A 27,720-nucleotide genomic window follows, 5' to 3' on the forward strand; every position below is an offset into this window, starting at 1 on the left:
CATCCTTCACCCATGGTCATACTTCACCCAGGGCCCTTCTTCACCCAGGGCCCGACTTCACCCAGGGCCCGACTTCACCCAGGGCCCGACTACACCCAGGGCCGACTTCACCCAGGGCCCGACTTCACCCAGGGCCGTACTTTATCCAAGGCTGCACGTCACCCAAGGCCCTACTTCACCCAGGGCCCTACGTCACCCAGGGCCCTACGTCACCCAGGGCCCTACGTCACCCAGGGCCCTACTTCACCCAGGGCCCTACTTCACACAGGGCCCTACTTCACCCAGGGCCCTACTTCACCCAGGGCCCTACTTTACCCAGGGCCTTACTTCACCCAGGGCCGTACTACAACAGGACCCTACTTCACCCAGGGCCCTACTTCACCCAGGGCCTTACTTCACCCAGGGCCGTACTACAACAGGGTCCTTCTTCACCCAGGACCCTATTCACCCAGGGCCCTATTCACCCAGGGCCTTACTTCACCCAGGGCCCTACTTCACCCAGGGCCCTACTTCACCCAGGGCCCTACTTCACCCAGGGCCGTACTACAACAGGGCCCTTCTTCACCCAGGGCCCCACTTCACCCAGGGCCGTACTTTATCCAAGGTTGCACGTCACCCAAGGCCCTACTTCACCCAGGGCCCTACGTCACCCAGGGTCCTACGTCACCCAGGGTCCTACGTCACCCAGGGCCCTACTTCACCCAGGGCCCTACTTCACCCAGGGCCCTACTTCACCCAGGGCCCTACTTCACCCAGGGCCCTACTTCACCCAGGGCCCTACGTCACCCAGGGCCCGACGTCACCCAGGGCCCTACGTCACCCAGGGCCCTACGTCACCCAGGGCCCTACTTCACCCAGGCCCTACTTCACCCAGGGCCCTACTTCACACAGGGTCCTACTTCACCCAGGGCCCTACTTCACCCAGGGCCCTACTTCACCCAGGGCCTTACTTCACCCAGGGCCGTACTACAACAGGACCCTACTTCACCCAGGGCCCTACTTCACCCAGGGCCCTACTTCACCCAGGGCCTTACTTCACCCAGGGCCGTACTACAACAGGGTCCTTCTTCACCCAGGGCCCTTCCTCACCCAGGGCCCTATTCACCCAGGGCCTTACTTCACCCAGGGCCCCACTTCACCCAGGGCCCCACTTCACCCAGGGCCCTATTCAACCAGGGCCCTACTTCACCCAGGGCCCTACGTCACCCAGGGCCCTACGTCACCCAGGGCCCTACGTCACCCAGGGCCCTACTTCACCCAGGGCCCTACTTCACCCAGGGCCCTACTTCACCCAGGGCCCTACTTTACCCAGGGCCTTACTTCACCCAGGGCCGTACTACAACAGGACCCTACTTCACCCAGGGCCCTACTTCACCCAGGGCCTTACTTCACCCAGGGCCGTACTACAACAGGGTCCTTCTTCACCCAGGGCCCTATTCACCCAGGGCCTTACTTCACCCAGGGCCTTACTTCACCCAGGGCCCTACTTCACCCAGGGCCCTACTTCACCCAGGGCCCTACTTCACCCAGGGCCGTACCACAACAGGGCCCTTCTTCACCCAGGGCCCCACTTCACCCAGGGCCGTACTTTATCCAAGGTTGCACGTCACCCAAGGCCCTACTTCACCCAGGGCCCTACGTCACCCAGGGTCCTACGTCACCCAGGGTCCTACGTCACCCAGGGTCCTACGTCACCCAGGGCCCTACTTCACCCAGGGCCCTACTTCACCCAGGGCACTACTTCACCCAGGGCCCTACTTCACCCAGGGCCCTACTTCACCCAGGGCCCTACGTCACCCAGGGCCCTACGTCACCCAGGGCCCTACGTCACCCAGGGCCCTACTTCACCCAGGCCCTACTTCACCCAGGGCCCTACTTCACACAGGGTCCTACTTCACCCAGGGCCCTACTTCACCCAGGGCCCTACTTCACCCAGGGCCCTACTTCACCCAGGGCCCTACTTCACCCAGGGCCCTACTTTACCCAGGGCCTTACTTCACCCAGGGCCGTACTACAACAGGACCCTACTTCACCCAGGGCCCTACTTCACCCAGGGCCTTACTTCACCCAGGGCCGTACTACAACAGGGTCCTTCTTCACCCAGGGCCCTATTCACCCAGGGCCTTACTTCACCCAGGGCCTTACTTCACCCAGGGCCCTACTTCACCCAGGGCCCTACTTCACCCAGGGCCCTACTTCACCCAGGGCCCTACTTCACCCAGGGCCGTACTACAACAGGGCCCTTCTTCACCCAGGGCCCCACTTCACCCAGGGCCGTACTTTATCCAAGGTTGCACGTCACCCAAGGCCCTACTTCACCCAGGGCCCTACGTCACCCAGGGTCCTACGTCACCCAGGGTCCTACGTCACCCAGGGCCCTACTTCACCCAGGGCCCTACTTCACCCAGGGCCCTACTTCACCCAGGGCCCTACGTCACCCAGGGCCCTACGTCATCCAGGGCCCTACGTCACCCAGGGCCCTACTTCACCCAGGCCCTACTTCACCCAGGGCCCTACTTCACACAGGGTCCTACTTCACCCAGTGCCCTACTTCACCCAGGGCCCTACTTCACCCAGGGCCTTACTTCACCCAGGGCCGTACTACAACAGGACCCTACTTCACCCAGGGCCCTACTTCACCCAGGGCCTTACTTCACCCAGGGCCGTACTACAACAGGGTCCTTCTTCACCCAGGGCCCTTCCTCACCCAGGGCCCTATTCACCCAGGGCCTTACTTCACCCAGGGCCCTACTTCACCCAGGGCCCTACTTCACCCAGGGCCCCACTTCACCCAGGGCCCCACTTCACCCAGGGCCCTATTCAACCAGGGCCCTACTTCACCCAGGGCCCTACTTCACCCAGGGCCCTACTTCATCCAGGGCCCCACTTCACCCAGGGCCCCACTTCACCCAGGGCCCCACTTCACCCAGGGCCTTACTTCACCCAGGGCCGTACTACAACAGGGTCCTACTTCACCCAGGGCTCTTCTTCACCCAGGGCCCCACTTCACCCAGGACCCTATTCACCCAGGGCCCCACTTCACCCAGGGCCTTACTTCACCCAGGGCTTACTTCACACATGCCAGTACTACAACAGGCTCCTACTTCACCCTTAACAGTACTTCACCCAGGATTATACTTCACCCTTAACAGTACTTCACCCATGATCATACTCCACCCAGGGCCGCACTTCACCCAAGATCATACTTCATCCAGTGCTGTACTTCGTCCAGAGCTGTGATTCACCCAGTGCCACATTTCACCCAGTACCTACTTTGCCCTGTGCCGTACTTCACCTGGTGCCAACTTCATGTAGTGCCGTAGTCTACCCAGTGTCGTACTCTGCCCAATGCTGTACTCTGCCCAGTGCCATACTTCACCCAGTGCCTATTCTGCCCAGTGCCATACTGTGCCCACTGTCCTACTTTACCCAGAGTCATACTCCACCCAGGGCTGCACTCCACCCAGGGCCGCATTCCAGCCAGGACCGTACTTCACCCAGGGTCATACTTCACCCAGTGCTGTACTTCATCTAGAGCCGTGATTCACCCAGTGCCATACTTCACCCAGTGCTGTACTTTGCTCAGTGCCGTACTCTGTCCAGTGCTGACACTGGGCCGCACTTTACCCAGTGCCATACACCATCCAGTGCTGTACACTGCCCAGTGCCATATTTCACCCAGTGCCTACTCTGCCCAGTGCCATTGTCATGAGAATGTCACTTTAAGAAACGTTTGTCTGCTCAAGTTACTGCAGTGATGTCAGAGTGTGGGTGGAGCTGAGCTCTGGCTCTGCTTTTTAGTTTTGCGTTGAGAAATGCTTGGGTGTGTCTGTGTTTTTTGGTTTCGTTTCAGTGTTGGAGCTGCAGCCAGCCAGAGAAGATGTAATGTTGTTCTCTCCTCCATGAAAAGACTATCTTTTGATCATTTGGTGAATTCAGAGTGATAACTGTTCTCAGTAGTGAATATAAACCTGATGTTAAAAGGTTTTTTTTCATGTCTTATGGATGTTAAAAGGAAAGTTTAAGGAATACTTAGTGTTGTATTCTTTGGAGGTTGTATTTAAATTGATGGTTGCTAAGATGTTCACTATATGTTTTAAAAAGGTTAACGTGAGTTCATAGAATAAACATTGTTTTGCTTTAGAAATTACTGTTAGGTGTCTGCTGCACCACACCTGTGGGCCATGTGCTCCCCATACCACAATCTATTAAAAGTCGTGGGTCAGACCAGGCTGATTACATGGAACGTCAGAAAGCTGAATAGGCCGGTCAAGAGGACTCGCGTGTTTGCGTATTTGAGGGGCCTGAAGGTGGACGTGGCAATGCTACAGGAGACACACCTAAAGGTTACAGACCAGACCAGATTGAGAAAGGGGTGGGTCAGCCAGGTATTCCACTCAGGGCTGGACTCAAAGAACAAGGGGGTAGCGATCTTGATCAACAAACAAGTGGCATTCGAGGCAGGGAGAATAGTGCCAGACAAGGGGCGTAGGTGCATAATGGTGAGTGGGAATTTGGAGGGGGTGCGGGTGGTACTCGTGAACGTATAGGCTCTGAATTGGGACAATGTGGAATTTATGAGGCGGGTGTTAGGTAAGATCCCAGACTTGGAGTCACATAATCTGATCACGGGAGGAGACTTTAACACAGTCATTGATCCGGAATTGGACCGGTCAAAATACAGGACAAGAAGGAGGCCGGCTGTGGCAAAGGAATTGAAGGGGTTTATGGAACAGATGGGGAGAGTAGACCCATGGAGGTTTGCACGGCCAAGGGCGAAGGAGTTTTCATTTTTCTCACATGTCCACAAGGTATACTCTCGCATTGACTTTTTTGTTCTGGGCAGGGCGCTAATACTGGAGATGGTGCAGACAGAGTACTCGGCAATTGCAGTGTCTGATCATGCCCTGCATCTAAGGGTTAGTGTGGAGAGAGGGCAATGCCCGCTGTGGAGACTGGATGTGGGGTTGCTAACAGACAAAGCGATCTGTGGGCGGGTTAACAAATCCATCCAGAACTACCTGGAAATAAATGATACGGGGGAGGTCTCTGCAGCGACGGTCTGGGAAGCTTTAAAGGCAGTGGTCAGAGAAAAGGTGGAACGGGCTGAGAGGGACATGGTAGTGGAGGAGATAAACCAGGTGGACAGGAGATACTTGGAGGCCCCGGACGCGGGGCTACTGAGGGAGCGGTGGAGGTTACAGGCGGAGTTTGGGCTGTTGACCACAGGGAAAACGGTGGAACAGTGGAGGAAGGCTAGGGGGGGGGGGGGGGGGGGCAACAGGGAAAAGGCAAGCAGAATGTTGTCACACCAGCTCAGGAAAAGGGAGGCGGCCAGGGAGATAGGTAAAGTAAAGAGTAGAGGCGGGAATACTGTCCTGGACCCAGCGGGGGTGAACGAGGTGTTTAAGGACTTCTATAGTTAATTATATAAGTCGGCACCCCCGGCTGGGGTGGAGGGGATGAGGCAATTTCTGGATCAGTTAAGGTTCCCGAGGGTAGATGAGGATCTGGTGGAAGGGCTGGAAGCCCCAATTGAGATTGAGGAATAATCAAGGCGCTGGAGGGCATGGAGTCGGGCAAGGCCCCGGGGCCTGACGGCTACCCGGTGGAATTCTATAAGACGTTTTCAGAGATATTGAGCCCACTGCTGATGAAGACATTTAATGAAGCAAGAGAAGGGAGTTTCTCCACCCCCCCCCCAAACAATGTCGCAGGCCTCAATTTCAATGATCCTGAAATGGGAGAAGAGCGGGTCATACAGGCAAATTTCTCTGCTGAATGTGGCTGCCAAACTGCTGGCTAAGATATTGGCCACAAGGATAGAGGACTGTCTCCTGGGGGTGATGGGGGAAGACCAGATGGGATTTGTAAAGGGCAGGCAACTCAAGGCCAATGTTTGAAGGCTTTTGAATGTTATTATGATGCCCTCAGAAGGAGGGGAGATGGAGGTGGTGGTAGCGATGGATGTGGAGAAGGCGTTTGATCGGGTGGAGTGGAATTACCTGTGGGCGGTGCTGGGAAGGTTTTGGTTTGGTGAGAGCTTTATTGACTGGTTGCTCTATCAGGCAAGTGTGAGTACAAACCGGCTGAGGTCGGGGTATTTTAAACTACACCAAGGGACTGTTCCTCTGGCCATAGAGCCATTGGCCATGGCATGAAGAGCCTCTAGAAACTGGAAAGGGCTGGTTCGGTGGGAGGGTGGAGCACCGGTTCTCGCTTTACGCAGATGACCTGTTCTTGTATATTTCCGTCCCATTGGAGGAGATGGAGGAAGTAATGCGAATCTTGGGGGAATTTGGCAATTTTTCGGGATATAAATTGAACATGGGGAAAAGCAAGATGTTCGCGATCCAGGCAAGAGGACAGAAGAGACAGGGAGAGCGGCCGCTTAGAATGGTAGGGAAGAGCTTTCGATATCTGGGAATCCAGGTGGCCCGGGAATGGGATGTACTGCACAAGTTAAACCTATCCCGGTTGGTAGAACAAATGGAAGGGGACTTTAAGAGATGGGACCTGCTCCCGCTATCACTAGCGGGGAGGGTACAGACTGTGGAAAAAGTTTTTTTTAAAAATCTTTTTATTGGCTTTTCTAATATTTATAAACATACTTATATACAGTACAAATTTCCTGCCTGCGCTAATTTGCTTTATTTTACAGATGTTTGTTTTGTCCTTCATTTGAATAACTGAACGTACATTTTGCTGCCCTCTGGATCTATGATATCCCCCCTTCCTCCTCCCACACCCCCCCCCCCCCCCCCCCCCCATTGGTTTCAGCACCCTTCCTCTTCTCTCGTGATTTTCCCATTCCCCACCCCCGGGTTGGGCAGTCCTTTGGTTCTTCATCTTTTCCTTTCCCTGGCTTACTCCTCGTTGCTGGTCTCGAACAGGTTATGGAACAGGCGGAGGAATTGCCTCCAAGTATCCAGGAACCCTTCCTCTGACCCTCGGTTGGCGTACTTAATCTTCTCCAGGTGGAGAAAGTCCGAGAGGTCAGCGAGCCAGTCTTCAGCTGTGGGTGGTGCCTTCTACGTAGGGCACAGACTGGCGACACTGGATGAACTGACGAGGAAGTGGAAACTAGCAAGAGGACAGGAATTGAGACACCTCCAAATAAAACACTTCCTCCACAAACAGACAATAGGGTACCCCAGGGCCCCAGAAAACACACTACTAGAGGACCTGATAGGCACAAGCAATGAGAAGGGGAGGAATTGAGGGAGGGAGAGAGGAAGGGAGGGAGGGAACCACCACAACCCCCCCCTCCCCCCCCCAACAAAAAAAAAGCAGGATTTTCCGGCGTGCAATTAGGGAAGCGAAAGCAAGGGCGTTGGCCCCCTTCCCCATGTGTAACTCTGGCTGCTCCGATACCCTGAAGATTTCCACTATTGGGCATGGCTTCACCCTCACCCCCACAACCTTGGACATTGCCTCAGAAAAGGCTTCCCAGAACCCAGCAAGTTTGGGACAAGCCAAAAACATGTGGGTGTGGTTGGCTGGGCCCCTCTGGCACCTCTCAGATTTGTCCTCCACCTACGGGAAGAACCTGATCATTTGGGTTCTGGTCAGGTGTGCTCTGTGCACCACTTTCAGCTGCATTCGGCTGAGCCTAGCGCAGAAGGAGGTGGAGTTCGCCCTGCTCAGTGCTTTGCTCCAGCGTCCCCATCCCACCTCTGTCCCCATTTCCTCCCATTTTTGTCTGGTCCCATCCAGTGGTGTTCGAGCTCAGTCTAGCAGCTGTCCGTATATTTTCCCACATAGCCCCCCCTTCTCATTGCTTGTGCCTATCAGGTCCTCTAATAGTGTGTTTTCTGGGGCCCCGGGGTACCCCACTGTCTCTTTGCAGAGGAAGTGTTTTATTTGGAGGTGTCTCAATTCCTGTCCTCTTGCTAGTTTCCACTTCCTCGTCAGTTCATCCAGTGTCACCAGTCTGTGCCCTACGTAGAAGGCCCCGACCGTCAGTGTGCCCCCGCCCCGCCTCCATCTTTTGAAGGTTGTATCCAGCAAGGCTGGGGGGGGAATCTGTGATTGCCGCAGATGGGGGCCATAAGGGATATTTTGGTTGTCACGAAGTGCTGTCTCAACTGGGTCCACGTTCTCAGTGTGGCCGCTACCACTGGGCACGTTGTTGAGGAGGATGGGAGTGCTGCTATGGCCAGGGTCCGGAGGGTTGTTCCTTTACAGGATGCTTCCTCCATCTGTACCCAAACTGTGTCGGGCTATTGTACCCGTCCCCTCACTTTTTCTGCCGTTGCTGCCCAGTGGTAGTATTGTAGGTTCGGTAGAGCAGTGTCGGCTTGGGAATTCTCGGGTTCCTGTCCCCCCCCCCCCCCCACACCACACACACACACACGCACACACAAATGCCATGATTAGCCTGTCTATGTTTTGGAAAAAGGCCTTGGGGATGAAGATCGGGATGGATCTAAACAGGAAGAGGATCCTTGGCAGTACGTTCATCTTGATCGCCTGCACTCTTCCCGCCAGGGAGAGTGGGAGTGAGCCCCACCATTGAAGGTCTTTTCTTACTTCCTCCACCAGACTGGTCAGGTTCCACTTGTGGATCTGTGTCCAGTCTCTGGCGATCTGGATCCCCAGGTAACGGAATCTGTTGAAAATGAAATGAAAATCGCTTATTGTCACGTGTAGGCTTCAATGAAGTTACTGTGAAGAGCCCCTAGTCGCCATATTCCGGCGCCTGTCCGGGGAGGCTGGTACGGGAATTGAACCGTGCTGCTGGCCTGCTTGGTCTGCTTTAAAAGCCAGTGATTTAGCCCAGTGAGCTAAACCAGACCTTTCTGGGCCGTTTTAAACAGCAGCCCCTCCAGCTCTGTCCCTACCCGGTTTGGGTTCACTGGGAATGCCTCACCTTTGCCCAGGTTAGGTTTGTAGCCCAAGAAGGTTCCAAACTCTTTCAGTATTTGCAGTATTGCCTTCAGTCCTTCCTGTGGTTTTGAGACATAGAGGAGCAGGTGATCTGCATGGAGTGAGACTCTGTGCTCCCTGTCTCCTCTCCAGATTCCCTTCCAGCTTTTCGCGTCCCGCAGGGCTATCGCCAGGGGTTCGATCGCTAGCGCGAACAAGAGTGGGGACAGGGGGCAGCCCTGTCTTGTTCCTCTCTGTAGCTGGAAGTATTCAGAGTTGGTTGTGTTAGTTCAGACACTCGCTTTGGGAGCGTTGTACAGGAGCCTTACCCAGGCGGTGAATCCCGCTCCGAGCCCAAACCATTCCAGTACCTCGAGGAGGTAGCTCCATTCGACTCTGTCAAAGGCCTTTTCTGCGTCCAGGAAGATGATCACCCCTGGTGTTCTCTCCCCGGGGGGTGGGGGCCTTAATCACATTCAGCAGCTGCCTGATGTTCACTGTGAGCTGCCTACCCTTAACAAAGGCCCGTTTGGTCCTCTGCGACCACCTCTGGTATGCAGCCCTCCAGCCTTTTGGCCAGGACCTTTGCGAGTATTTTCACATCCACGTTCAGTAGTGAAATAGGTCTGTATGATCCACATTCCGTCAGGTCTTTATCTTTTTTGGGTATTAGTGAGATTGTGGCCTGCGCTAGCATGGGGTCAGGGTGCCCCCTGCTAGTGAGTCCGCGAACATGTCCATTAGGTGTGGGACCAGGATTGGTGCGAACTTTTTGTGGAAGTCCGCCGGGAACCCGTCGGGTCCCGGTGCCTTCCCCGCCTGCATGGAGCTGATGGTCTCCATGATTTCTCCCAGGTCTATTGGTGCTTCCAGCTCCCCTCGTCTGTCTTCCCCCACCACTGGCAGTTCAAGTTTGTCTAGGAACTGTTTCATTCCCGCATCCCCGTCGGGAGGCTCGGAGGTGCACAGTCCCCGGTAGAAGGTCTCTAATGCCCGATTAACCTCCTTTGGCTCTGTTACCAGTCTGCCTTTGCTATCCTTAACCTGCGCTATTTCTCTCGTGGCTGCTGCTTTCTCAGCTGATGAGCCAAAAGGCGGCCAGCCTTGTCTCCGTGTTGGTAGAAGGTCCCCCCCGTGCCTGCCGGAGTTGGTACACTGCTTTCCTGATGGATAGCAGGTTAAAGTTCATGGCTTTTAGTGCCTCCCAAAACGTGGAGGGTGAGACCTCCCCGTTTTGGTTGTGACGAACGTAATCGCCTGCGATATTTTTTGACAGAAAGCCTTGTCGGCCAGGAGGTCCGTGTCCAGCCTCCATGTGGGGCACTGGGCCCGGCCTGTCTCCAACCTCACATCCAAATACTGTGGAGCGTGGTTGGAGATAATGATCGTGGAGTAGTCCGTTCCCGTGATCCCTGGAAGCACCGATTTCTCCACTGCAAAGTCGATACATGTCGACTATACCTTGTGCACTTGCGAAAAGAACGAGAATTCCTTTTCTCCCGGGTGCAGGAACCTCCATGGTCCACCGCCCCCATCTGTTCCATGAAGGCCCCTAGCCATGCCACATGTTTCCCCCGTTCTGGGGTTTGATCGGTCGGTCAGTGGGTCCAGTACGCAGTTAAAGTGCCCAACCCTAACCCTAACCCTAATTTGTCAAGGTCGGGGATTTCCGCCATGGTCTTCTTTATGAATTCTGAGTCGTCCCAGTTGGGAGCGTACACATCATTTACCAGTACCACCGGCACCCCTTCCAGGACACCGCTGACCATGACGTACCTTCCCCCTGGGTCCGTATCAGTCTTGGTTCCCGTAAACCTCGTCCTTTTGCTAATTAATATTGCTACCCCCCTAGCCCTTGTCCTGTAGCATGAGTGATATGTCTGTCCCACCCAGCCCTTCCTTACCAGCAGTCGGTCCTTCTCCCTTAGGTGCGTGTCTTGTCGGTAGGTTATGTCGGCTTTTAGGCGAACCCTAGGTGATCTTTTCACAGGGCCGTTGAGTCCTCTTACATTCCAGGTAACAATCCTGGTGGGGGGATTCTGACCCACCCCTCCCCCCCGGTCCTGTGGGATCACCCATACTTACCTGGTGGACGTCCCCCTGCACGCCGGAGTTTTTCTTTGCCCAGGGGGCATCCAACGTGGCCACCAGCTGTGTGTATGCCACACGGGTGCGCTCCTGAGCTCCGAGGTCTCCCTCTGTCCTGATGCCCGCTCGAGTGGCTGTTTGCGGCGCCCTCTTGGTTCCTCGCCCTGCTCCATGCCCGCCAAGGCCGATGTCTGTACTGCTTCACTATCTCACCCTTCTCTTTGCTTCTCTTTTGTTCTGCGTTCTCCCCTAGACTCCTCTCCCCCCCAGCCCCTGTACCTTTGTTCCCCCCCCCCGTGTTCTCCCCCCACTTCTGCCCCCCCCCCCTCCTTGTGCCAGGCGCTCTCCCTTCCCTGAGAGGTGCTCTACGGCCCTCCTTCCTTCCTGCCCTCCCGTGCTGGCCTTCCTCGCTAGTACGGTGGCCCCCCTCCCATTATTCGCCCAGTTCTGGCCCTGTTTAACCTTTCTCCTACTGGCCCTTGTCTCGCCCTCCTGTCTGCTTTCCTCACCCTCATTTCCCTTTTTTTGACGAGGTCCGCCCCAATGTCCCGATACACCCTCATGGTTTTCCCTTCCCAGGTGCTTTGTTTTGTTTGCCGGGCCCACTTTTGGATTCTCTCCCGGTCTTGGAACCGGTGCAGCTTCGCAATAATTGCTCTGGGCTGGTCCCCGGCTTTGGGCCTGGGTCGGAGCAACCTGTGCACCCTGTCTATTTCCAGTGGGTTTGGGAATACCTCCTTTCCCACTAGCTTGCCCATCATTTGGGTGATGTAGTCTGTTGGGTCTCTGCCCTCTATCCCCTCTGGCAGATCCACTATTTTAATGTTCTGCCATCTGGACCTATATTCCTGATCCTCCACTTTCCCTCTTAGGCTCCCCTGGGCCGTGACTAACCACTTCACCTCGGTTTCTAGGGTTATCACCCTCTCACTCTGGTCCGAGGTGGCCCTCTCCAACTCCAGAGTAGTTTTTTTCTGCGCCTTCACTTCCCTTTCCAGGCCTTCGATGGTCTGCTGCATTTAGTGCGTCATCTCCATCATCATTGCTCGCAGCTCTGACCAGAGCGCCTCCTTTATGCTGGTCGCTGCGTCCTGCTCACGTTCCGCTGTTTGGTCCGCCATTGTTTTCCCTTTCAGGCTCGCCTGTACCTCCGTCTCGTCTTGTGGGGCCGCCTGCCTGCGCGGCCGCTGCTCATGCGCCTTCCCCTCGCTGCTGCTGCTGCTGCTTGTGTCTCGCTGTCCCTTCGCTTTGGTGTTTTTCTTTCCTCCAGCCATCTGTCTGTCTCTCTTTCTTTCCCCGCTGCTGTTCCTCACCCTGGGGTTGCTCTCAATTCCCCCGCTCCTCTTCTCACACTGGGTCTGCCTCGGGCTTCGAGTTTCCTTTTTTTTGTTGGGGGGGGGGGGGTTGGTTCCCTCCCTCCCTCTTTCCCTTCCTTGTTTCTTTATTTATTTAATTATTTATTTATTAACTTTTATTCTTCCTCTTTTTTTTCCCCTTCCTTCTCACTGGGTCAGGAGGGTTCCAGGGAGGAGTTTCCTGGTGCAGACGGGAGTCCCTCTTTGTCTCGCCGCTCACCACGTAGTCGGCGCCGGTCCCATTGGTGAGGGTGGGGGGCCTCTCTCTCTCTCTCTCTGTCTCCTGGTATTTGGCCCCGCTGACTCCGCTCCCGAGCGCTTGTGTCTCTGGCTTCGCGGTCTGGGCTGCCACTTCTCTTCTGCCACTCTGCTGTGTGGGTGGGGGCAGGGGAGGGGGGGGGGGGGGCTCGGTCGGGCAGGCTCGCAGGCACTAGTTAGTTCTGTTCGGGGACGCGACTCTCCTCGGCCGCTTCTGAGCCTCCAGCTCCGGTTCCTCCCGCACCTTTTTTTTAAATACTCCCGCTCCTCTTGCACACTTATTTCTCCCACAGGCCTCAGCTTACCGTCCGGACCCTTGCGGCTTTTTTCTTCCTGCTCGTACCTGCGGGTGAGCGCTGCGTGGATTGTTTCTTAAAAATAAAAATTGTGTGTGGGAGCAGATGGAAGCAGCGCAATGCAAAGACACCAGTTTGGGAGCACTGATAACGGCACCTCTTCTGTTCTCACCGGCCCGATACTCCACAAGTCCAGTGGTGGTGGCGGTTCTGAGAATCTGGGGGCAATGGAGGAGATATAAAAGATTGGAGAGAGCATTTGGTTTGGACCCCGATTTATAATCATCGGTTTGTACCGGGTAGGCTGGATGGTGGGTTCCGGAGATGGCAAGGGGCAGGAATTAGGAGGATGGGGGATCTATTTATAGATGGGAGCTTCCCCAGCTTGAAAGCCTTGGAGGATAAATTTGAATTGCCAGCAGTGAATGGGTTTAGGTATTTGCAGGTGTGAGACTTCTTGAGAAGGCAGGTTCCGGCCTTCCCGCTGCTGCCGCCACGGGGGATACAGTACAGACTAGTCTCCAGTACCTGAGTGGGAGAGGGGAAGGTATCAGATATTTACCAGGAGCTTTTGGAGGTGGAGGGAACTCCGGTGGAGGAGCTTAACGGCAAGTGGGAGGACGAGCTAGGAGGAGAGATAGAGGCGGGTGTATGGGCATTTGCCATAAGCAGGGTTAATAACTCTTCATCATGTGCCAGGCTTAGCCTGATACAATTTAAGATAGTCCACCGGGCACACATGACAGTGGCTGGGATGAGTAAGGTTTTCGGGGTAGAGGATAGGTGTGCCTGTCCTCTGGCGGGAAGCCCAGCAAATCATGTCCATATGTTTTGGGCATGCCCGAAGCTTAGAGAGTTCTGGCAGGGCTTTGCTAAGGCAATGTCTGATGTGTTAGGCAGGCTGGGTCGACGTGGACTGCACTTGATGCAGTGTAGCGAGAGACAGACCTCTAACACTGGATAAGATGCAACACGATTTTATTTAACGTCTCAACTTAACATGTTCAACTGTGGGTTGACACTATACTGACTGTGGCTGACCAGCCGTCGTCAGGCAACTGTACACGAACACGATCAGTTGGGACCAGCTCAGGTAAATCCTGGCATGAGCATCATATGCAGATTTCTGTTGGGCCCGAGACAGCTGCATTTTTTGTACGACCGTAAGGTGGTCAGAGTGTGATTCATGAGCATCTGCGCTGGAGACAACCCAGTGGACAGCGGGGTTGCCCTGAATGCCAGCCGTGCCAGGTTGAGTCTGGAGCCTGAGTCTGCCGCTTTGCATAGCAACCTCTTAACAATATGGACCCCTTTTTCCACCTTCCCGTTTGACTGCGGGTAGTGGGGACTGGAGGTTACATGACGGAAGTTGCATAGCCATGCAAAATCAGACCATTCCTGGCTGTAAAAACAGGGACCATTGTCACTCATCACCGTGACGGTATCCCATGCCTGGCGAACGTTTCTTTGCAGGCTTTGATTACCGCCTTCGACGTGAGGTTGGACAGTTTCACCACCTCTGGGTAACTGGAGAAGTAGCCGATCAGGAGGACATAGTCACGCCCCTTGGTGTGGAAAAGGTCGACACCGACTTTGGGCCATGGGGAGGTCACTATCTCATGTTGCTGCAAAGTTTCTTTGGGTTGAGCTGGCAGAAATCTCTGACATGTAGGGCAGTTGATGACCCTGTTGGCAATTGAGGACCCTGATGCCCGGCCAATAGACTGCCTCCCAAGCTCTGCATCGGCATTTCTCGACCCCAAGGTGACCCTCATGGAGTTGGCCGAGCACCATAGCTCACACGCTCTGAGGAATCACGATCCTGTCAAGCTTCATGAGGATGCCATCCACCACCATCAGGTAATCCTTGACATTGTAGAACTGGGGACTTTGTCCCTCTGCCAGCCATTTGTAAGGTGCTGCATCACTCGCTGTAGCAGAGGATCCTTGGCCGTTTCCTCACAAATTTGGACCACCCTCTCATCAGAGGCCGGAAGATTGGTGGCACACAATTGCACCTGCGCGTCAATGTAGCAGATGAAGTCAGTTTGTTCACAAGGTGTGGTAATTCCGTCTCTGCCGTGAATTTTGGCAGGCCATAGACATAGTCGTGAAACTTGTCGATTCCCATTAGGAGACCCAGGCATTCCTTCTCAATCTGAGCGTACCGTTGCTCAGTGGGCATCATGGCTCTGGAGGCATATGCCACTGGAGCCCAGGACGAGGAGTCATCCCGTTGGAGGAGCACTGCCCCAATGCCATCCTGGCTCGCGTCAGTGGATATCTTGGTTTCCTTGGTTGGGTTGAAGAACACTAGAACTGGGGCTGTGGTGAGCTTCACCCTCAGCTCACGCCATTCTTTCTCATGAATGGGCAGCCACTGGAATTCCGTCGACTTTTTGACGAGATGGCGGAGGGCTGTGGTGTGGGACGCCATGTTGGGAATGAATTTCCCAAGGAAGTTGACAATCCCAAGAAAGCGGAGGACCGCCTTCTTGTCCTCCGGGGTCTTCATGGCATTGATCGCTGAAACCTTGTCAGCATCTGGCCGCACGCCTTGCTGCAAGATGAGGTCACCAAGGAATTTGATGTCTGATTGACCGAACGGGCACTTGGCCCTGTTGAGCTGGAGACTATGCTCATGGATTATCTGGAATACCTGCTTGAGGTGAGCGATGTGTTCTTGGGGAGTTGTGGACCAGATGATGACATCATCAACGTACACCCGCACCCCTTCGATACCCTCCATCATCTGTTCCATGATGCGATGAAATACCTCTGAGGCAGAGATCATGCCAAAGGGCATCCGGTTGTAGCAGTAGCGACCGAATGGGGTAGTGAACGTGCACAGCTTGCGACTGGATGCGTCCAGCTGTATTTGCCAGAACCCCTTGGAGGCGTCCAGCTTCGTAAAGAATTTGGTATGAGCCATCTCACTGGTCAACTCTTCACGTTTTGGTATCGGGTAATACTCCCGCATGATGTTGCGGTTTAGATCTTTGGGGTCGATGCAGATTCGAAGCTCCCCTGACAGCTTCTTGACGCAGACCATGGAGCTGATCCAGTCGGTGGGTTCTGTGACCTTTGATATGATGCCCTGGTCCTGGAGGTCCTGTAATTGCTGCCTGAGGCGGTCCTTGAGGGGTGCCGGCACCCGACGTGGTGTGTGAATTACAGGGGTGGCGTTTGGTTTGAGCAGGATTTTGTATCGGTATGGGAGCGTGCCCATTCCGTCAAACACGCTGTGGTACTGCGTGATGATGTCATCAATATCAGCCTGGAAGTTTTCATCAGGTGAGGCCGTCGCCTGTGACGATGACATGGTGTGGACTCGCTGAGCCAGGTTCAGGAGCTTGCAGGCCCGAGCACCGAGCAGGGATGCTCTGTCAGGTCCGACGATCTCAAACCGCAGCGTCGCTTTAATCGACTTATTGGACACTCTGAGTTGGCATGAGCCACTGGCAGCTACGGTATTGCCATTGTAGTCAAGGATCTGGCAGGCCGGTGGAAGAATACTTGGTCTGACGCGGATGGTGTCGAGATCGGATTTCGAGATGAGGTTCGCCGATGTGCCGGTGTCCAGTTTGAACCGGATGCGAGCCTTGTTAACTGTGAGGACAGCACACCACTCGTCGTCGGGATCCACACTGAGGATCAGGAGGTGCTTCACTACTGGAGGAAGGCAGCGCATGCTTCGTAATGATGCCCACCCGGTATGGGGATTTGAGGCACTTAGCATCAGGGTCCGTTGGCCTGTCGGGATCGGAATCTGGCATGCCTTGTTGTATTGAGCAGACACTTCTGCGCCGTGCCTGGGATCGCTGGCTGCTGGGCGGTGGAGCAGATCTGCAAAGGGCTGCGTAGTGACCAAGCTTGCCACACTGTAAACACCGGCGTCCTTTTGCCGGACATTGCTTCTTTAAATGGGCGGAGCCACAATTCGGACACGTCATGACGCCAACGTCAGCGCGTTCCGTGCACCATAGTGCAGTTGAATGAAGTACGCACCTGCGCAGTCTGATCATCGGTTTTACCGTCCCCTCGGTCATGGCGTGCATTCGCAGGGGCCCAGGAAAAGCGCGCAAAATGGCCACTCTCGTCGATGCTTAGGCCCTGCATTTGTGCGATAGCTTGCACCTGTTCTGCCTCGTGGGAGGCTAGCTTTGCATTCTCTGCCTCCTGAATGTGGGAGTACCGATTGTTAGCATGTTCGTGGACAACGCACGGTTCGATGGCGATGACGAGGGTGAGCTGCTTGACTTTCAGGAGCTGCTGGCGAAGGGATTCGGAGTGGACCCCGAAAACGATCTGATCCCAGATCATGGAATCAGCTGTCGAGTCATAGTTACATGACTGCGCGAGGATGCAGAGATGGGTCAAAAAGGACTGAAAAGGTTCATCCTTACCCTGAAGCCTCTGCTGGAAAACGTACCGTTCAAAGCTCTCATTCACCTCATGTGGTGAATGTAACTCTGTAATTCACACTGATATATATATGAGACCGTACGATTGTAAGCACAGTTGCGTTGCCTGGCCACTAGGGGGAGTAGCTCTGGGACTGCTTAGGAGTTTGTACAGGGCTCCACCCTTGGCTCCGCCCATGGCTCATCCCCCTGGACTGCTGTATAAATATCGATGTCCATAGCCAGCCGACCAGTTCATCGAGAGTTCAACGTGTAACAGGCTGGCTCTGTAGTAAGTAGATTAAAACCACTGTTCATATCTCAAAGCACGTGTCTAGTGAATTGATGGTCTCATCAATTTAATCTACTTAAGAAACAGTCAGAATCAATCATGGAATCAGCCCTCAAGCCTGAGCGACTGGAACTCGACCCACAGGATGCAGAGGCAAAATAATTTATTTCTCATTGGCTCCGGTGTTTTAAAGCCTACCTGGCGGAAGCAAGCACAGCCGAAACAACGGAGGAGCAGAAACGGATCCTACTGCACGCGAGGGTGAGCCACAGAATCTCTACTCAACTAAACTGTGCCGGTTTGTATACTGAAGCCCTAGCGCTACTCGACAAAATGTATGTGAGGCCTGTTAATGAAGTCTATGCACGACACGCTTTCACTACTCGCCGCCAGTGGCTTACGGAATCGCTCGCAGAATTCCTGAGAGAGCTTAAAACTTTATCTAGTGACTGTAATTTCCAGGCGGTTACCGCGGCAGAACATAGAGAACTTGCTGTACGCAATGCCTTTGTTGCGGGCCTTAGGTCAAATTACGTGCGCCAGCGACTGCTGGAAAAGGGGGCCCTAAATCTTGAAGCGACTGTTGAACCACTATGGAGGTCTCCTTCCGCAGCCTCACCTCGTTCCCCGCGGACACCGCGACCCCGTCATGGGCCCCCGACCAGCGACTCCCCCAGGCCTGTGCCGCGCGGCCGCCCAGCCACAACGCTGCCCCAGCCTGCCACTTTTGCGGCCAGAATCAGCACTCGCGGCAGCACTGCCCGGCCCGCAACGCGACTGCAGCAGCTGCGGGCGAAAAGGACACTATGCCAGAGTGTGTCTGGCAAAGAAAGCCCCAGCCTCTAACCCTCCCACGGCTCAAAGCACTCGTTCCCTGAATTCACAGGCCCGGAGGCCCCGAAATGCTGCAGCCTGTATGCCGACTCTGCCGCCACACGGCATGTGCGACACATGGGGGCGGCCATCTTGGGAATCCTCCTCCATGCGGCCGGCCATGTGCGACTCGTGGGGCGGCCATCTTGGGATCCATCCCCTTCAAACTCTGAAACTCACCTCAACGACTACGAACTCAGAGGGCAGTCATCACGGGGCCACTCCAGCACAGCTGATCGAGCCACCGACTACCCGCAACTCAGCGCAGTCACTCTGGACCAATCGCGCCCGAAGCATCTGCGAAACTCGATGGCGACGGTCCAAATTAACGGGTACAGCACGCCGTGCCTTTTCGACTCCAGGAGCACTGTGAGCTTCGTACACCCAGATCTGGTAAGACGCTGTTCGCTCCCCGTTTTCCCCGCGCGGCAAACTATCGCCCTCGCTTCGGGCTCCCACTCTGTCCAGATCCAAGGGCCCACCGCCGCGACGCTCACAATCCAAGGCGCTAGCTATGCCAAATTCCATCTCTACGTCCTGCCCGAACTCTGCGCCCCACTCTTATTGGGCTTAGATTTTCAGTGTAACCTCAAGAGTTTCACCCTCATTTTCGGCGGGCCCCTACCCCCACTCACTACCTGCAGCCTAGCCACGCTGCGAATCTCCCCCCCTCCTCTCTTTGCCAATCTCACCCAGGACTGTAAACCTGTAGCCACTTGCAGCAGGCAGTACAGCCTGCAGGATAGGGTGTTCATCAGATCAGAGGTCCGAAGGCTTCTCAGTGAGGGGATCATAGAGGCCAGCAACAGCCCCTGGAGAGCTCAGGTGGTGGTCATCAAGACCGCGGTAAAATTCCGCATGGTCATAGACTATAGGCAGACCATTGATAGGTTTACGCTCCTCGACGCGTACCCCCTCCCCAGGATTGCAGACATGGTAAATCAGATCGCCCAGTATCGGCTCTTTTCCACGGTGGATCTGAAGTCTGCATACCACCAGCTCCCAATCAGCCCGGAGGACCGCCACTACACGGCATTCGAGGCCGATGGCCGCCTCTTCCATTTCCTCCAGGTTCCCTTCGGCGTCACTAATGGGGTTTCGGTGTTCCAACGAGCAATGGACTGAATGGTGGACCAGTACGGGCTGCGGGCCACGTTCCCGTATTTGGATAACGTTACCAGCAGGACCACGACGCCAACCTCTACCGTTTTCTCCAGACGGCTCAGAAACTAAACCTCACCAAAAACAAGGAGGAATGCGTTTTCCGCACGACCAGACTAGCCATCCTCGGCTATGTCGTGGAAAACGGAGTCCTGGGTCCCGACCCGGGCCGTATGCTTAGAACTCTTAGAACTCCCTCTCCCTCATTGTCCCAAGGGCCTCAAACGGTGCTTGGGATTCTTTTCGTATTACGCCCAGTGGGTCCCTCAATATGCGGACAAAGCCCGCCCACTCTTTAAGGCCTCACTATTTCCCCTGTCAGCTGAGGTGCGCTAGGCCTTCAACTGCATCAAGGAGGACATCGCCAAAGCGGCCATGCGGGCGGTGGATGAATCCACCCCCTTTCAGGTTGAGAGCGACGCCTCAGAGGTCGCTCTTGCAGCCACTTTAAATCAGGCAGGGAGACCAGTCGCATTCTTCTCCCGTACCCTCTCCGCTTCGGAACTCCGACACTCGGCAGTCGAAAAAGAAGCACAAGCCATTGTGGAGGCTATTCATCACTGGAGGCACTACCTCGCAGGTAGGAGGTTCACCCTCATCACCGACCAAAGATTGGTTGCCTTCATGTTTGACAACTCGCAAAGGGGCAAAATTAAAAACGACAAAATTCTGCGGTGGAAGATCGAACTCTCCACCTATAGCTACGATATTAAGTATCGACCGGGGAAGCTTAACGAGCCCCCAGATGCCCTATCCCGCGGGACGTGCGCCAGCGCGCAGAACGACCGCCTGAAAGTCATCCACAACGACCTCTGTCACTCGGGGGTCACCCGGCGCACCCACTACATCAGGGCCCGAAATCTGCCTTTCTCCACTGAGGAGATAAAAGCCGTCACCAGGGATTGCCCGATCCGCGCGGCGTGCAAACCGCACTTCTATAGACCAGACAGGGCCCACCTGGTCAAGGCTTCTAGGCCCTTTGAACACCTCACGGTCGATTTCAAAGGGCCGCTCCCCTCAACTAACAGGAACGTTTACTTCCTAAACGTCATAGATGAGTTCTCCCGCTTCCCCTTTGCTATCCCGTGCTCCAATATGACCTCCCACACAGTCATTAGGGCCCTGCATAGTATCTTCAACCTGTTTGGTTTCCCCAGCTATGTACACAGTGACCGGGGTTCGTCCTTCATGAGCGACGAGCTGCGTCAGTACCTGCTCGACAAGGGCATCGCTTCGAGCAGGACTACCAGCTACAACCCCAGGGGGAACGGGCAGGTGGAGAGGGAGAATGCGACGGTCTGGAAGACCGTCCTACTGACCCTCCGGTCCAGGAATCTCCCAGTCTCCCATTGGCAGGATGTCCTCCCAGACGCGCTCCACGCTATTAGGTCACTCTTATGCACAGCGACCAACCAGACCCCTCATGAGAGGCTCTTTATCTTTTCCAGGGACGCTACCATGGGGGTCTCACTCCCAGCATGGCTGAAGACACCGGGCCCTGTACTCCTGAAGAAGCACGTCAGGACACACAAAACTGACCCCCTTGTAGCCTGCTTCACTCAAACCCCCAGTACGCCTTCGTAGAGTTCCCTGACGGCCGTCAGGACACCGTATCCCTCCGGGACCTGCACCCACTGGATCCAGCATCCCCACTATCACTGCAGAGGCACTCCTCACTCTACACCCCACCAAGCCGCCCCCTCGCGCTCCTGAGCCCACTAGCTCTCTACATTTGTTTTGCGCACCCACACCAGCTAACCCCCAGCGCCCCCAGTCCCCAGTCGAACCAGACGGGTATGGAGCTCGGACGGAACCACCCCCGGAGTCCGCCATCGTACCCCAACCCACAACAGCCGCCGCAAGAGGCTGCAACCCCGGTGCTCCGCATATCGCAGCGGACGACTCGACCACCGGGCAGACTCAATTTATGAACCACCACCCCCGCCGGACTTGATTTTTTTTGTAGGGGGTGAATGTGGTGAATGTAACTCTGTAATTCACACTGTGATATATATATATGAGATCGTACGATTATAAGCGCAGTTGTGTTGCCCGACCACTAGGGGGAGTAGCTCTGGGAATGCTTAGGCGTTTGTACAGGGCTCCACCCTTGGCTCCGCCCATGGCTCCTCCCCCTGGACTGCTGTATAAATATCGAAGCCCAGAGCCAGCCGACCAGTTCATTGAGAGTTCAACGTGTAACAAGCTGGCTCTGTAGTAAGTAGATTAAAACCACTGTTCATATCTCAAAGCCCGTGTCTAGTGAATTGATGGTCTCATCACCTCAATGTCGCAGTGGCTGTCGAACTTCAGCAGGACTGTTTTAAATTTTGTCTTTTCTTCGCCTTCAGCGAATGTAAGGGAGTTGTAGATGTGGATGGCGTGGTCCCCCACTGTGGGGAGGAATAGTGCGATCTTCCTGGCATCCAATGCGGCCTCAAGGTCGGTGGCTTCGATGTATAGGAGGAACTTTGTTTGAAGGTCTTCCAATTTACATCGAGGTTGCCGGCGATACGGAGCTGCGGAGGAGGGTGGACGTTTTACATGTCACCGGATGGCTGTTTGCTGGTCGACGCTGATTCACTCGAGGTAGGTCCGTCAAATTTCAGTATCACTCCGTGGTACCATGATGTGTTGGGCTGGCTGGGTCGACATGGACTGCACTTGATGCAGTGTAGCGAGAGACAGACCTCTAACACTGGATAAGATGCAACACAATTTTATTTAACGTCTTAACTAATATACATGTTCAACTGTGGGTTGACACTAAACTGAATTGACTTGAGACCTAGTACTAGCCTGACCAGACTTACTAGCTACCGCATGGTGTTTGCATTGGCTAGCTCACGAGCTCTGACTGTCTCAGTGGCTGGGTCCAGAGAGAACGGGAAACCTAGTGCCCTCTGGCTTTATAGTGGTCGTGTCCTGTCTGGTGATTGGCTGCTGTGTTCTGTGTCCTCACTGGTCATCCTGTGTGTCAATCACTGCCTGTCTGCACTCCATTATATATATAAATATATATAGATGCATATTATGACAATGTCCACGGTACTAAAAACACGGGCGGTGGCGAGTCCGGAGGTAGCGATCTTTGGAGTGTCGGAAGCGCCAGGAGTTCAGGGGATGAAAGAGGCTGACATCTTGGCCTTTGCCTCCCTGGTAGCCCGGAGACGGATCTTGTTAATGTGGAGGGACTCGAAGCCCCCGAGTGTAGAGACCTGGGTTAGTGGCATGGCTGGGTTTCTCAGTCTCAAGAAGAGGGTCGCCTTAAGAGGGTCAATGTTAGGGTTCACCCAGAGATGGCAGCCGTTCATCGACTTTCTCGGGAAAAATTAAAATGTCAGCAGATGTAGTATTCCAAGGGGAGGGGGGGGGGGGGGGGGGGAGAAGAGGGTCGGATTGTTGTTTTATGGTTGGGGTGTGTGAATATTGGGATTGGGGGGGGGAGGATGTTTATTATACCACGTCGACATCATTGTCAATGTTATTATTATAAACATTTTCAAAAACCTGAATAAAAATGTTTTTAAAAAAGTTATGGGTCAGGTGAACTCCATGAAACACTTTGGGGTTCTCTAAACCCTGGCCCATAACACCATATTTTACCCAGTGCCTACACTGCCCTGTGCCATATTTTACCCAGTGCCAAACTTCAAGTAGTGCTGTAGTCTACCCAGTGCCATATTCTGCCCAACGCTGTATTTCGCCCAGTGCTGTACTTCACCCTGTGCCTCCTCTGCCCATTGCCGTACTCTGCCCATTGCTGTACTCTGCCCAATGTCGTACTTCACACAGGGTCATGCTCCACCCATGGCCTTTCTTCACCCAGGGTCGTACTTAACCCAGGGCCGCACTCCAACCAGGGTCATACTTCACCCAGGGCCATACTTTATCCAGGGCTGGACTCCACCCAGGGCCTTCCTTCACCCAGGGCCTTACTTCACCCAGGATCATACTTCACCCAGGGCCTTACTTCACCCAGGATCATACTTCACCCAGGATCATACTTCACCCAGGATCATACTTCACCCAGGACCATACTTCACCCAGGATCATACTTCACCCAGGATCATACTTCACCCAGGATCATACTTCACCCAGGATCATACTTTATCCAGGATCATACTTCACCCAGGATCATACTTCACCCAGGATCATACTTCACCCAGGATCATACTTTATCAGGATCATACTTCCGCCAGGATCATACTTCACCCAGGATCATACTTCACCCAGGGCCATACTTCACCCAGGGCCTTACTTCACCCAGGGCCTTACTTCACCCAGGATCATACTTCACCCAGGATCATACTTCACCCAGGATCATACTTAACCCAGGATCATACTTTATCCAGGATCATACTTTATCCAGGATCATACTTCACCCAGGACCATACTTCACCCAGGATCATACTTCACCCAGGGCCATACTTCATCCAGGGCCTTACTTCACCCAGGGCCTTACTTCACCCAGGGCCATACTTCACCCAGGATCATATTTCACCCAGGATCATACTTCACCCAGGATCATACTTTATCCAGGATCATACTTTATCCAGGATCATACTTCACCCAGGATCATACTTCACCCAGGATCATACTTTATCAGGATCATACTTCACCCAGGATCATACTTCACCCAGGACCGTACTTCACCCAGTGCTGTATTTTGTCCAGAGCCCTGATTCACCCAGTGCTGTATTTCACCCAGGGCCGCTTCTCACCCAGTACCGTACTCCACCGAGTGCCATACCTCACCCAGTGCCGTACTTTGCTCAGTGCCATACCTCACCAAGTACCGTACTCCACCCAGTGCCATACTTTGCTCAGTGCCATACCTCACCCAGTACCGTACTCCACCAGTGCCATACCTCACCCAGTGCCGTACTTTGCTCAGTGCCATACCTCAACCAGTACCGTACTGCACCCAGTGCTGTACTTTGCTCAGTGCTATATTTCACCCAGTGCCTACAGTTGCCAATCGGCATTAATAATGTTGCCAATTAATAATGATGCTCTTTAGAGTCGCCAGGTATCAAATGATACCACCACAAGGCTTTACCGGATATCGATCAAAGGACCACACAACCAGTTAGTCACTTCAAGTTCAAAGATGGTTTATTTACACACAAGGATTACTTCGACATGCAACACAAAACACTACAGTTAAACTACACCTAACAACTACAATAACCTATACTTAACTTCAGGCCAACCAGCTCTATGCAGATAGGCAAGGCCTTTGTCCGGATCTTGCATGGCTGGGTGGAAGACGTGGCTCTGTTTCTGCTGGGCTCATCCGTCTGGTAGCGATCATTGGTCTTGAACTTGTCTGTCTGGTCGTTATGCTGCACTTGGGTTGGCATAGGCCGGATCCACGAGAGACCGAGCACATGGCTGTGTCTCTTCTTATCCCCCTGGGATTTCACGCTCTTTGAGGCGATCCTTAACCTGGACCCAATAATTCGACAGGCTTCGATCACTGCCTTCGATTTTGACCAATAAAGGTGCGGGTGCCTTGATGGCTGGGCATGTCCTTCGTGGTCATTGACCTTGGCTGTTTGGGCTCCCTGAGTAAAGGGAGTGGCACCGATTAGTCTGTATCTATATCGGTTACCTGAGTACAGTTCTTTTGTTCTGGAGAAATGGGCCATTAGAATGCAAACGAGCGGGGGTTTCGATCGCGTCTAGCTATCTGGGTTGCAAATACACACACAAGCTCTGAGTGTGTCTGAGTCCTGGGTTGGCCATAATTCCCATGGTCCCTGGCAGGTGGCCATCTGAGATGGCTACATCACTCAGCCCAGTGCCGTTCTCTGTCCAGTGCTGACACTGGGCCCCAATTCACCCAGTACTGTACTCTGCCCAGTGCCGTACTCTGCCCAGTGCCATATTTCACCCAGTGCCTACTCTGCCCAGTGCCATATTTCACCCAGTGCCTACTCTGCCCAGTGCCATATTTCACCCAGTGCCTACTCTGCCCTGTGCTGTACTTCACCCGGTGCCAAACTTTACGTCGTGCCATCGTCTATCCAGAGCGTACTCTGCCCAATGACATACTTCACCCAGTGCCATACTAGGCTCAGGGTTTGCTGCACCATGATTGTGGAATTGAAAAACTACAGTTTACAATAATCAACTGTGACAGTGAATAATTGATTTCAAAAATAGAAGGAAAAAATGTATAATTCTTACTGCCACTAAATGTCCAAGGGTGACAGATGCTCCAACAGCCAAGGTTGCAGACCCTTTGAAGTTGCTTTCCTTGTGTGAGATGGCGAATACACACATGACAAGCTGAAATGTGACAATGATTTCCACTGCCAGAGCTTGAGTCTGCGTAACTCCTGGAGAAGGCTGTGGAGTAAATTAAACAGATTAGACAAGAGTTCCTCATAAGAACATAAGAATATAACAACATAAGAACTAGGAGCAGGAGTAGGCCATCTGGCCCCTCAAGCCTGCTCCGCCATTCAATGAGATCATGGCTGATCTTTTGTGGACTCAGCTCCACTTTCCGGCCTGAACACCATAACCCTTAATCCCTTTATTCTTCAAAAAACTATCTATCGTTACCTTAAAAACATGTAATGAAGGAGCCTCAACTGCTTCACTGGGTAAGGAATTCCATAGATTCACAACCCTTTGGGTGAAGAAGTTCCTCCTAAACTCAGTCCTAAATCTACTTCCCCTTATTTTGAGGCTATGTCCCCTAGTTCTGCTTTCATCCGTCAGTGGAAACAACCTGCCCGCATCTATCCTATCTATTCCCTTCATAATTTTAAATGTTTCTATAAGATCCCCCTCATCCTTCTAAATTCCAACGAGTACAGTCCCAGTCTACTCAACCTCTCCTCATAATACAACCCCTTCAGCTCTGGGATTAACCTAGTGAATCTCCTCTGCACACCCTCCAGTGCCAGTATGTCCTTTCTCAAGTAAGGAGACCAAAACTGAACACAATACTCCAGGTGTGGCCTCACTAACACCTTATACAATTGCAACATAACCTCCCTAGTCTTAAACTCCATCCCTCTAGCCATGAAGGACAAAATTCAATTTGCCTTCTTAATCACCTGTTGCACCTGTAAACCAACTTTCTGTGACTCATGCACTAGCACACCCAAGTCTCTCTGCACAGCGGCATGCTTTAATATTTTATCGTTTAAATAATAATCCCGTTTGCTGTTATTCCTACCAAAATGGATAACCTCACATTTGTCAACATTGTATTCCATCTGCCAGACCCTAGCCCATTCACTTAACCTATCCAAATCCCTCTGCAGACTTCCAGTATCCTCTGCACTTTTCGCTTTACCACTCATCTTAGTGTCATCTGCAAACTTGGACATATTACCCTTGGTCCCCAACTCCAAATCATCTGTGTAAATTATGAACAACTGTGGGCCCAACACGGATCCCTGAGGGACACCACTAGCTACTGATTGCCAACCAGAGAAACCCCCATTAATCCCCACTCTTTGCTTTCTATTAATTAACCAATCCTCTATCCATGCTACTACTTTACCCTTAATGCCATGCATCTTTATCTTATGCAGCAACCTTTTGAGTGGCACCTTGTCAAAGGTTTTCTGGAAATCCAGATATACCACATCCATTGGCTCCCCTTTATCTACTGCACTGGTAATGTCCTCAAAAAATTCCACTAAATTAGTTAGGCACGACCTGCCCTTTATGAACCCATGCTGCGTCTGCCCAATGGGACAATTTCTATCCAGATGCCTCGCTATTTCTTCCTTGATGATAGATTCCAGCATCTTCCCTATACCGAAGTTAAGCTCACTGGCCTATAATTTCCTGCTCTCTGCCTACCTCCTTTTTTAAACAGTGGTGTCACGTTTGCTAATTTCCAATCCACCGGGACCACCCCAGAGTCTAGTGAATTTTGGTAAATCATCATTAGTGCATCTGCAATTTCCCTAGCCATTTCTTTTAGCACTCTGGGATGCATTCCATCAGGGCCAGGAGACTTGTCTATCTTTAGCCCCATTAGCTTGCCCATCACTACCTCCTTAGTGATAACAATCCTCTCAAGCTCCTCACCTGCCATAGCCTCATTTCTATCAGTCGCTGGCATTTTATTTGTGTCTTCCACTGTGAAGACC

General features: G+C 53.5%; 1 protein-coding gene across 1 annotated transcript in view; it reads right to left on the bottom strand.

Moving 5' to 3' along the window:
- Positions 1-27,720, bottom strand: part of LOC119954365 (aquaporin-5-like) — a 67,008-nt gene that overhangs the window by 26,255 nt on the left and 13,033 nt on the right. The window contains exon 2 of the mRNA XM_038779551.1: positions 25,790-25,951. Within this exon, the coding sequence (XP_038635479.1) occupies positions 25,790-25,951 (162 nt within the window). The remainder of the gene's footprint in view (positions 1-25,789; positions 25,952-27,720) is intronic.

This window comes from Scyliorhinus canicula, chromosome 19, assembly GCF_902713615.1.
Source record: "Scyliorhinus canicula chromosome 19, sScyCan1.1, whole genome shotgun sequence".
NCBI lineage: Eukaryota > Metazoa > Chordata > Chondrichthyes > Carcharhiniformes > Scyliorhinidae > Scyliorhinus > Scyliorhinus canicula.